Source organism: Oryctolagus cuniculus, chromosome 3 (genome assembly GCF_964237555.1).
Source record: "Oryctolagus cuniculus chromosome 3, mOryCun1.1, whole genome shotgun sequence".
Taxonomy (NCBI): Eukaryota; Metazoa; Chordata; class Mammalia; order Lagomorpha; family Leporidae; genus Oryctolagus; species Oryctolagus cuniculus.
In genome coordinates this window covers 136,578,007-136,590,339 of record NC_091434.1, presented here as the reverse complement: position 1 = coordinate 136,590,339, position 12,333 = coordinate 136,578,007, and the positions used below count along the sequence as shown (strand labels likewise).

At 47.6% G+C, this 12,333-nt stretch overlaps 1 protein-coding gene across 2 annotated transcripts in view; it reads left to right on the top strand.

The window, feature by feature from the left end:
* Positions 1-9,135, top strand: part of LOC100357899 (B cell receptor associated protein 29) — a 70,396-nt gene extending 61,261 nt beyond the window's left edge. Inside the window, exons 8-9 of one of the 2 annotated variants that reach the window (XM_070071150.1) lie at positions 2,158-2,243; positions 8,930-9,135. In XM_070071150.1, the coding sequence (XP_069927251.1) occupies positions 2,158-2,199 (42 nt within the window). In that variant the 3' untranslated portion in view covers positions 2,200-2,243; positions 8,930-9,135. Of the gene's footprint in view, positions 1-2,157; positions 2,244-6,147; positions 6,260-8,929 lie in introns of those variants that run through there. The other variant, XM_070071152.1, reaches the window with a different exon arrangement.
* Positions 9,136-12,333: the final 3,198 nt, after the last annotated feature.

Here is a 12,333-nt window from a genome sequence, read left to right as displayed (position 1 = left end):
ATTTTTTTTATTTAACAGATCACATAGTCCCCTGCTTAAAGTGTTTCAATCATTTCCTGTTGCAGTTAAGATCAAACCTTTACAACCATAGCAGACCCTGCCTGCTTTCTAGCCTCTTCTCAATCTACCTGCCCTGCTAACCTCTCTGCACTCTGAGTCTTAAAATAAGCCAGGTTCTTTCCCTTCTTGTGGTATTTTGTAAATACTGCATCTCAGCCCTAAATGTCTTCTAACCCTATTTTATTTTCATAAATTATTTATGGTCTATTTTTGTCTCCTTCCCGGGGACTAACAGTCCCTCCACCCAGTAACTCAACAGAGTGCAAAGGGTGTTTCAAGGAACATTTGGCAGTGTCTGCAGAGAGACATTGTTGATTGTCACACAAAGGAGATGTCACTGGTGGATGGAAGCCGGGGTGCTATTAAACTCATTCCACAATATACAGGATAGCCTCCCACAAGAATTGGCTGGGCAGCCACTGCCTGCAATGCCAGCATCCCTTATGCTAACCAGTTCAAGTCCCAGCTATCCTACCTCCAATCCAGCTCCCTGTTAACGCACCTGGGGGAAGTAGCAGACGATGGCTGAAGTATTTAGGCCGCAATAAATGCCTGTGGCAGAGGGTACTAGGTGCCATCCCCCAATATCCATCCCTAATACCCATTACCAGTATCTGTGGTAATAGGATCTCTGGTTTTGTAGACATAGATGCCAATTATAAAGACGGCATTTCCCACCTGTTTGGACATAGGTAGAAAAAGAGAAGTCCTGTGGTGGCAGTTCCCTTTTGTTGTCCTCTCTCCTGCTGCCCTGAGTCCATGCAAAATGAGCAGCAGGAGGGAAGGAAGCTGTGCTGCTGACACACAGAGCGCCACGCCCACCCTGAATTGCTGCTCAGTAAGCCGCTGAGTACTTGTAATGCATTTTTCTTTTTCAATGTCCTAGACAAGGATAAAAGGCCACAAATGTTTGTTTTCTATGGCACAAAACCACTATTCTTTTCATGTTACCCTTTATGTTGGAATCATTTTTTTAAGATTTTATTTATTTATTTGAGAGGTAGAATTATAGACAAAGAGGGGGAGAGACAGAGAGAGGTCTTCAGTCCGCTGGGTCATTCCCCAGATGGCCGTAATAGCCAGAGCTGCGCTGATCCAAAGTCAGGAGCCAGGAGCTTCTTCAGTGTCTCCCACATGAGTGCAGGGACCCAAGCACTTGGGCCATCTTCTACTGCTTTCTCAGGCCATAAGCAGAGAACTGGATTGGAAGAGAACTGGTGCCCTCAAGGGATGCCATGGCACAGGGAGAGGCTTAGCCTACTGCACCACAGTGCTGGCACCTACAGACAGCTGTTTAACCCACAGTGCCATAGCACGTGCGCCTATGTGGGGAGCTTGATTAAAAACTATAACCCATACTATCTCTTCATGTTCAGCTTTTCATATTGGACTTCACCATTATCAGTGTGCACCCACAGCACCCATGCCCATTTCCACCATAACAGTTTCAGAAGTAGACATGATCTCTTCTTGCCTGTCTTTCGCCTGTGGCGCACCACAATGAATGCAAGCCCTACAGTCTCCGTAAGAGCATGCTGATACAGCAGGTGCACGAAGACAGCATGGGAGAACCTGATGCATGAGCATGATCAGGAAAAACTTGCTTCTCACAGGGCTCTGTTCTAGGTGGTCAGCCCTTTCCCTACACTGCAGCCTAGAATGTGTTGGAAGTTTTGGCAAGGGCCCCCTAAACCAGACGTCCTGCTTCACCGAGCTCCTCTGCATGGCACCTTGCTCCTTCAGAGCTGAGCCCTTCCTGCAGCCCTTCCTTCCAGCTCGGGGAAGGACCTTGTTCTCCCCATGGCTGCCAACTTCCTGGCACACCGAGGGCCCCGCTTGTTAGTCAAGGGCTTTCTGGAACAGTTCTCCACCGAAGCTTTACTTCCTGAAGAGTTCTGTTTGAGGTTTTTTTTTTTTTTTTTCCCTCTCTCTCTCGCAAAAAAAAAAAAAAAAAAAAAAAAAAAGAGAGAGAGAGAGAGAGAGAGAGAGGAGGATACATTGGACATGAAGAAAATGTAGAAATCACAGGGAAAAAAGTGCACTTACCAATGTGGTTAATGTATTCAAGACACCTAGGTGAATGTGTCCCATCCTCAGGCTGTCACGACAATTCCTGACCCAGGCAGCGAGAACGAGTGATGAGGCTGTGCCTACACCATCCTCAGCAGAAGAGCAAAAATGAGGTGAGTGCCACTGTCCTGGGTTGTGGTTTCTTGTGCTTACCTCCCCCTGACATTTCATGAGAATCCTTATGAGCAGAAAATGCCCCAGCAGCAGTAGTGCTTACATGCATAGACTCCCTACGTTGAAATCCCACACTTTGCGCTGGTGCTGTTAGCATATCAGGTAAAGCCGCCGCCTGCAGTGCCAGCATCCCAAGTCCCAGAGTTCAAGTCCCAGAGTTACAGAGAGCTAGAGGCAGACAGAGAGTGAGAGGTCTTCCATCCTCTGGTTCACTCCCCAAATGGCCACAAGGGCCGGAGCTGGGTGGATCTCAAGCCAGGAGCCAGAGCTTCTTCCGGGTCTCCCACGTAGGTGCAGGGGCCCAAGGACTTGGGCCATCTTCTACTGTTTTCCCAGGCATAGCAGAGAGCTGGATCAGAAGTGGAGCTGCCAGGACTCGAACCGGCACCCACATGGGATGCTGGCACTGTAGGCAGTGGCTTTACCCGCTATGCCACCGTGCTGGCCCCTATAAATGAGTCTTTTTTTTCTTTTTCGACAGGCAGAGTGGACAGTGAGAGAGAGAGACAGAGAGAAAGGTCTTCCTTTGCCATTGGTTCACCCTCCAATGGCCGCCGCGGCCGGCGCGCTGCGGCTGGCGCACTGCCCTGACCTGAAGCCAGGAGCCAGGTGCTTCCTCCTGGTCTACCAGGCGGGTGCAGGGCCCAAGCACTTGGGCCATCCTCCACTGCACTCCCTGGCCACAGCAGAGAGCTGGCCTGGAAGAGGGGCAACCGGGACAGAATCCGGCGCCCCGACCGAACTGAACATCCAAAGTAATTAACATAGAAAACCTTGCTATTTGTATTTTACCACAGTTTTTTTTTTTTTTTTTAATTAGGGGGGGAAAAGAAGAGGTGGAGCCCCTCATTCTATGTTATGTAAATGTCCCGGGATGAGACTGTTAGGCACTTTCAAATGACTTATGGCCAATCGCCGACAGCCACACCCCTGCCCACTCTCTTCTAACTCTCCAAAGCACAGTGCCCAGCTGGCTTGGTTGTGCAATCAGTACTTATTTGAATGGAATTCCATTCAATTCCACTGTGTCAGATTCTTCGAGATGACTTTTCTCATTCTGTTTTTGGAGTATGTCCTGTTGTCTTAAATGTATGACAAGATCAGATAGAATTTTGACCAATCTTACAATACTAACTTTTTGAAGACTTTTTTATTTATTTGAAAGTCAAAGTTACACAGAGAGAGATGGAGAGGCAGGGAGAGAGAGAGAGAGAGAGAGAATGAGAGAGGTCTTACATCTGCTGGTTCACTCCCCAGATGGCAGCAGCGGCTGGAGCTGTGCCGATCTCAAGCCAGGAGCCAGGAGCTTCTTCTGGGTCTCCCATGTGGGTGCAGGGGCCCAAAGACTTGGGCCATCTTCTACTGCTTTCCCAGGCCATAGCAGAGAGCTGGATCGGAAGTGGAGCAGCCGGGACTTGAACTGGTACCCACATGGGATGCTGGCACTAGCAGGCAGCAGCTTCACCTGTTACACCACAGTGCCGGACCCTTAAAATACTATTAAGTTTGATTTTAGGCACTGATGTATTTTCCCTTCAAATCCATTGGAAGATTTGATACTGTGGAAGGGCCTGGGCCACTTGTGCCTTAACTACAATTTTTTTATTCCTTGCTCAATAATGGAAAATAATAAACATATATATGCAAACAGATAATTGTGAATACTTAATACAGCTTTTTTATCTTTTTTAAATTGTTTATTTGAAAGGCAGAGAAAGAGAGACAGAGGTTCAAAGACAGTGAGATAGAGACCTTCCAACTGTGTATTCACACCCCAAATGCCAGCAACAACTGAAACTGGCCAGGCTGAAGCCAGGGGCCAGGAACTCAATTCCTGTCTCCCCATGAGTGGCAGGAACCCAAGCACTGCTGCCTCCAAAGTGCACATTAGTAGGAAACTGGAATTGGAAGCAGAGCCAGGAATCTAACCCAAGCACTCCCATGCAGGCATTCCCAGAAGCATCCTAACCTCTGCACCAAAACCCCACCACTAAGACTTAAAAACAAAAAGGCCAGGGAAAGACTAGATCGAGGTATAATATGGGGAGTTCCCCACAACAAAGACAAAATGAAGGGGCTGACATTGTGGCACATTAGGCTAAGCTGCTGCCTTTGTTGCCAGTACACAGGTTCAAGTCCTGGCTGTTCCGCTTCCAATCCAGCCCCCTGCTGATGTGTCTAGGAGAGCAATAGAAGATGGCCCAACTAGATGGGCCCCACCACCCACACTGGAGACTCAGATGAAACTCCTGGCTCCTGGCTTTGACCTGACCAAGCCCCAGCCATTGCAGCCATTTGGGGAATAAACCAGCAAATGAAAGATCTCTCTCTCTCCCTCTCAAATAAATAAATTAAAAAAAAAAAATGAGGGCTGGCATTGTGGCACAGTGGGTTGAGCTGCCACCTGCAATGCCAGCATTCCCATCTATGCCCCATTTCAAGTCCCAGCTGCTTCATTTCTGGTCCTGCTCCCTGCTAATGCTCCTGGGAGAGCAGTGGAGGATGGCTGGAGTGCTTGGGCCCCTGCCGCCCACACGGGAGACCCAGAGGAAACTCCCGGTTCCTGGCTTTGGCCTGGCCCTGACCCAGCCCTTGCAGCCATTTGAGGAGTGAACCAGTGGATGGAAGATTTCTCTCCCTCTCTTTCTCTCCCTCTCTCTATGTCTCTCCTTTCCTTTCTCTCTCTCTCTCTCTCTCTCTCTCTCTCTCTCTCTCTCTGCCTTTGAAAGAAATTTAAAAATAAAGATTAAAAAATGAGTTATAAATGTGAGAATTTTTCGAGAATAAGAACAGAAATCACAGTAAATTATTGAAATCTGGGAATTCAGACCACTTTCTTCTGAGATTTTGTGGACTTCTCCTCTCTACCTAGGACAACTGGCAACTTCAGCACTCAGAGTGAGCTATGCACCCCAAGCCCTAAAGCTTCAACTTGACTTCCAAACCCCTTCCATATACACCTGCCTCTAGGTAAGGAACGTGAGACACAGTTCACGGAATGAACTTGCTGAAACCATCCCATTTTAAAACCATACTCATACACATCACATATTTCTTTTTTGAATTTATAATCGATTCATTTGCTATCAGGGCTGTCACACATTACCACAAACTTGGTAGCTCAAAACCGCACACATTTACTTTCTTAGGTTCCAGATGTCAGATATGCAGTCTCATTGGACCGAAGCCAAAATGTGAACAGCGCTAGTTCCTGCAGGAGGCTCTGCGGAAGGGTCTGTTTCCTTCTCAGCTGCTGGAGGCTTCCCCATTCCTGGCTCAGGGCTCCCTTCCTCCTCCAGAGCAGCCAAGGGGCGTCTTCTGTCTCCCTCTTCCATAGTGAAGGGTCCTGTGATTGCATTAGGTGCATGCAGATAATTTGGGGTAATCACCCTATTTTTCCGAGATCAGACGAGATTGGGCGCGTTCAGGGTGGTATGGCTGTAGACAATCACCCTATTTTTAAAACAGCTGATTTACTATCAATTTTCTCCACCACCTTAATTCCCCTTTGTCATGTGAGAAAGGTCTTCCATCCACTAGTTCACTCCCCAAATGGCCATAAGAGCCAGAGCAGGGCTGATCTGAAGTCAGGATCCAGGAGCTTCTTCCGGGTCTCCCACGCAGGTACAGGGGCCCAAGCACTTGGGCCATCTTCCATTGCTATCCCAGACACATTAGCAGGGAGCTGGATCAGAAGTGGAGCAGCTTGTACTCAAATCGGCACCTATATGGGATGCCAGCACTGCAGGCAGCAGCTTTACCCGCTATGCCACGGCACCAACCCCACAAGTGGTTCTTACTTGGTAGAACTGGTGAAAAACTGAATTCTCTTTCCTCTTGCAGAGACCCAAGAATCAAGTAGACGTGAGCCACCAAACAGGGCGGGTGTTGCGGCACGGCGGGTTAAGCCACTGCTTGGGATGTCCTCCTCCTGTGTCACAGCACTGCTTTGAGTCCCAGCTCTTCTGCCTCCCAACTAGCTGCCTGCTAATGCATCCTGAGAAAGGCAGCAGAAGAGGCCCAAGTGCTTGGGCTTCTGCCATCCACATGGGAGACCCAGAGGGAGTTCCTGGCTCCCGGTTTCAGCCTGGTCCAGCCCTGGCTGTTGCAGCCATTTGGGGAAAGAACCAGCAGATGGAAGGTCTGTCTCTCTGCCTTTCAAATAAAATGAAAATAAATAAACATTAAAAAAAATCAAATAATCAGGCATTGACGGCATCACTCCTGCCGGAAGACAGGGGCAGGGGCGTGCCAGAAAGCAGAAAGCCGATGACAGCTCTGCCATGCCCGGTTGCCACCCCTTCCTTCAGGCCGCTGTGTGATTGTTCTTACCTGCCCCAGCAGAAAACAGGTGTCACCACTGAAGGGGTGAAAGCAGCAAGTCTGTTTTACTAAACAGGTGACAGGATGGTTAAGAGAGTGACGCACGCATTCCAAATGCAGAATCTTCTTCTGCAACCCAGAATGAGACAGCAGCCAGGAGCCTGCCCGGCAGGCAGAGGGCCAGATGAGACTTTCCTAGGTGAGAATCCAGCAAACCCAGGAGGGAAGTCCTGAAGCTATTCACACGGATGTGGACATCAGGGGTTCCCCAGCAAAAGGCCCAGCAGCTTAGGCTTCAGGAAATCACGGGGTGAACAAGCCTCACCCACTCTTCCAGAGCTTCCAGGCAGCCCTTGAGGCCCTGCCGTTAAATATGAGCACGCAATCAAGCATGAAGAGAGCCGAGAACAGGAAAAAGAATGTGACGGAAAGAAGAAAGGGTGCCAGAAGAATAACCGAAAAAAAAAAAAAAAAAAACTCTCGCCATCTTCAGCAGGGTCGTGGACTCTCATTTAAGTATATTCGTGAGATTAGAATTGGAAACTCAAGCACCTTTTTTTTTTTTTTTTTTCCAGAAATTAAAAGGAGAGCACTTAGGGAAAAAAAAATAGAAGACCCACTAATACCCAGCACAAGGCTTGAAATAGACTTGCTCTGTTTTTGCCACTCTAGCAAAATAACCTAGACTGGGTAATTTATAGAGAACTAGAATTTATTTCTCACAGTTCTGGAAGCCAAGAAGTCCAAGATCAAATTGCGGCCGGCTAATCCTCCACCTGTGGCGCCGGCACCCCAGGTTCTAGTCCTGGTTGGGGCACCGGATTCTGTCCCAGTTGCCCCTCTTCCAGTCCAGCTCTCTGCTGTGGCCCGGGAAGGCAGTGGAGGATGGCCCAAGTGCTTGGGCCCCTGCACCCGCATGGTAGACCAGGAGAAGCACCTGGCTCCTGGCTTTGGATCGGCATGGTGCGCCTGCCATAGTGGCCATTTGGGGGGTTAACCAACGGAAAAGGGAAGACCTTTCTCTCTGTCTCTCTCTCACTGTCTAACTCTGCTTGTCCAAAAAAAAAAAAAAAAAATCAAATTGCCAGAGGCTGGTGCTGTGGTGCAGTGGGTTAACCTGGGGCCGGCGCTGTTGCTTAGTGGGTAAAGCCACTGCCTACAGTGCCAGCATCCCATTTGGGCACTGGTTTGAGTCCTGGCTGCTCCACTTCCGATCCCACTCTCTGCTATGGCCTGGGAAAGCAGTAGAAGATGGCCCAAGTCCTTGGGTCCTTGCACCCACATGGGAGATCCAGAAGAAGCTCCTGGCTCCTGGCTTCGGATCGGCCCGGCTCTGGCCATTGTGGCCATCTGGGGAGTGAACCAGCAGATGGAAGACCTCTCTCTCTCACTCTCTGCCTCTGCCTTTCTATAACTCTGCCTTTCAAATAAATAAATAAATCTTAAAAAGAAAAAAAAAAAAAAAGCTCTGACCTGCAGTGCCGCCATCCCATATGGGCACCGGTTCGGGACCTGGCTGTTTCACTTCCATCCAGCTCCCTGCTAATGCACTTGGGATAGCAGTAGAAGATAGCCCAAGTCCTTGGGCCCCTGCACCTATGTGGAAAACCCAGAAGAAGCTCTTGGCTCTGGCTTCGGATCACCTCCCTCTCTCCTAATAAACCTAAAAAAAAAAAAAAAAAAAAAAAAGACCAAGCTGCCAGCAGCTTCAACATCTGGACATCTGGTAAGGGCTGCTGTCTGCCTCCCGGATGGTGCCTGGGCAAAAAGAGAACTCCCTCATTAAGCTCTTTCACAAAGGGAAGAGGGTTCACCACCCAACCACCCCTTAAAGGCCCCACTTCTTAATACCACCCCATGGACACCTGAAATTTGGAGGGAATACATTCAAACCATATAGCACAGACCCATACCGAGAAGCCGGACCCAAAGAGAAGATTCTATAAATTTCCAGAAAACACCATACACAAAAGTTAAGGGCTCTGAATAAATTCAGATGTCTCAAAAGGAACTGTGGGGTGGACATCCGGCCTAGGGCTTAAAACGCCTATGTCCCATATTATCAGAGTTCCCAGGTTGGATTCCCAACTCTGATTCCCACTGTCAAATAGTTGGGTCCCTGCTCTGCCCATGGGAGACCTGGATTGAGTTGCCAATTTCTAGCTCCAGCCTGATCCAGTCCCAGCTATTGTGGGCATCTGGGGAACCAGTGGATGGGCTCTCTCAAATAAAAACAAAAATTTTTCTAAATAAAAATCCCAGCTGCTCCACTTCTAATCCATCTCCCTGCTAATGCACCTAGGAAACAGAAGATGGACCCTGCACCCGCATGGGAGACCCAGAAGAAGCTCCTGGCTCCTGGCTGCAGCTATTGAAGGAGTGAACCAACAAATGGAAGACTTTCTCTCTCTCTCTCTCTCTCTCTCTCTCTCTCTCTCTCAACTCTGCCTCTCAAGTAAATGAATAAATATTTTAAAAAAAGAAAATAAATGTATATCCAACCTAGTATTCAATAGCCAATCAAGTTACAAATCAAGTATGACCGAGGAAGAAAGACACTTGACAGGTTTGCAAAGGTCTCAAAAATTTGACTTCCCACACATTCTTCCCCGAAAAGCTATGGAATGAAGGGGGTGCTCCACCTACTGGATGAGTAAACCAAGAAAGAGGAAGAAGACAATAACCAGAAAAAGGAAATCTACACTGAGGACAGGGCGAGGAATGTACAGGATGCTGGTAAAGGCACAGAGTCAGCTACGAAACAGCTCAGACAACTCTGGGAGCTGCTCTTTCTAGAAGGTGCTGACTGTATCGTCGCAAAGGATGCTTATGTGTGAGCTGAGGAGTTTGGGATTAAGTAGTGTGGGTTTTTTAAAATTTTTATTTATTTTGAAAGCTAGAGTTACAGAGAGAGGTAGAGCGAGAGCGAGAGAGAGAGAGGACTTGCATCCACTGAGTCTCTCCCCAGATGATCACAACGGCCAGAGCTGAGCTGATCTGAAGCCAGGAGCCAGGAGCTTCTTCTGGGTCTCCCATGTGGGTGCAGGGGACCAAGGACTTGGGCCATCTACTGCTTTCCCAGGCCATAGCAGAGAGCTGGATGGGAAGTAGAGCAACCAGGACTCAAACTGGAGCCCGTATGGGATGCTGTCGCTGCAGGCTCCGGCTTTAACTCACTGCGCCACAGCATGTTAGTGGTCACAGAAAAGGAAGCCATAGCAGGTAAAGCCACCGCCTGTGGTGCCAGCATACCATGTGGGTGCCAGTTCAAGTCTCAGCTCCTCCACTTCCCATCTAGCTCCCTGCTGATACACCTGGGAAAGCAGAGGAAGATGGCCATCCCTGGGCCACTGCACCCACATGAAAGACCTGGAAGAAGATCTGGCTCCTGGCTTCATACCAGTCCAGGGAGCTATTGTGGCCATTTGGGGAGTGAGCCAATGGATGGAAGATCCCTCTCTCCATCTCTCTCTCCCTCTCCCTCTCTCTTTCTGTAAGTCTGCCTTTCAAATAAATAAATAAATCTTACCAAAAAAGAATTTCAGGGAATAAACACACACACACTCACACACACGAAAATCTAGGAAGTAAAAAGTAATAGTGAATATAAAATAGAATCATAGTGTAACAAATACTAACTATTAATCTGACCAAAATCATGGTCCTGTATTGGGAGAATAGAGAAAGGGGAGCATTCAGAGGTGGGAACAGAACTAACTCCTCATCTCACAAAGGACAAATGAACAAATATAGGACTATTGTTGAGAGATATAGACATGCACATACCAAAGAATCGGCTCAGGGCTTTGCAAGTGGTTGCTTTTCTGAGAGAGAACCTGGGAGAAAGGGTCTACAGCCACCATTCACCTTATTCACACTTGTAGAACTCAGTGACTCCTTAAATTGTGAGATTAATAAAATGAACAATTCTTTTTTAAAAGGGAAATTGCTGAGTTAAGTACTGTGTTTTACTTTTCTGGTCATGCTGTGCAGTTAATGAGAGACTTGTAATACATTATGAACTATCTGGAAGGACAAAAAAAAAAGCCTTATGAGGACTTCTTTCTATTGATCCTTGGTCTGTATTAGCATTTTCATTGATTTCTAATATAATTATGTTAACATTGCATCGTGCATGGCTTTGCCTTTTCCAGAACTCTAATTAAATCCAAAATAAGATGTGTGTACCACAGGGAATCTCTCCTTCTCCCTTGTTAAACACCTTTCCTTTTTGATTAGAATTCTGCTTACTAATTCCTTCTGGCTTTTGTCTTCCAAACAATTTCTGAAACTTTATTTATTTCAAAGGTAGAGTGACGGGGGTGGGGTGGGAGGGAGGAGAAAGTGGGAGAGAGAGAGAGAGAGAGAGAGAGAGAAAGAGAGAGAGAGAGAGAGAGAGAGAGAATGAGAGAATCTTCTATCTGCTGGTTCACTCCCCAAATACTTGCAACAGCCTAGGCTGAGTCAGGCTGAAAGCAGAAGCCAGGAACTCCATCTGGGTCTCCTGCATGGGTGTCAGGAACTCAAGTGCTTGAGCCATCAGCTGCTGCCTCCCAGGCGTGTTAGCAGGAAGCCATCTGACAGATCAGTCAGGACTTCAACCAGGCGCTCCAATATGGGATGTGGACATCCTGTGCAGTGTCTCAACCCACCGTGCCACATCTCTCCCACACACAAACCAATTTGATTTTTATGACTTGAATACAGTTTGAAATAGACCTGTAAATCATGTCCAAGGGCAAGGTGTAAGATAAATTTGGCAAATTAAAGAGAAAGGAGGACAACCGCTGGGTAGAAAGCAGTGACCACAGCCACGGTCACCACAGTTCATCTGTTATGGGAAGGACGGTGCTATGAATTTTTTATTCTCAATTCATTTTTACTCTTAAGTGCCTGCTGTGCCCCGAGTGCTGTGATGGTTACAACCAGCATTCCTTGAGTGCTCACCACGTGCTAGGTTCTAAGCCTTACCTACTCCTTGACATTTAATTACTGCAGCAACTCCATGGAGCAGACACTAGGGCTTATCCCTGTTTGCTGACAAGGAAAGGAGGCACAGGGAGTCTGTTTCCTCCATTCCTTAGGGAGTGGCTGAGCAGGGAAATCAAGCCCAGAATCGGTCTGAGTCAGCACTCTGTGTCACTTCCTTCTGCCTGACGGACAACAAGTACCAGAGAGATCCCCAAAATTGAGGAAGACAGGGAAAGGAGTTAATTTTACCATCTTACTGTTAATTACCATGACCATTTATTTTGTTTTGCTTTTAAAGACTGATTTATTTACTTGAAAGGCAGAGTTACAAAGAGAGACAGAGAAAGATCTTCCACCTGCTGGTCCACTCCCCAAGTGGCCGAAATGGCGTGAGCTGGGCTAGACCGAAACCAGGAGCCAGGAGCTTCTTCCTGGTCTCACAGGCATGGGTGCAGAGGTCCAAGGACATAGACCATCTTCACTGCTTTCCCAGGCAGATTAGCAGGGAGCTGGATCGGAAGTGGAGCAGCTGGAACAGCACCCATAGGGGAAGATCTCGCTTGTTCTCTCTGTCTCTGCCTCTCCTTCTTTGTAACTCTTTCAAATAAATAAATAAATATTTTTTTAAAAAAAACAACATTTATTTAGTCTTATTTATTTGAAAGACAAAAAGACACAAAGAGATCTTCTATCCACTGGTTCACTCCCCAAATGTCCACGATAGCCAGGACTGTT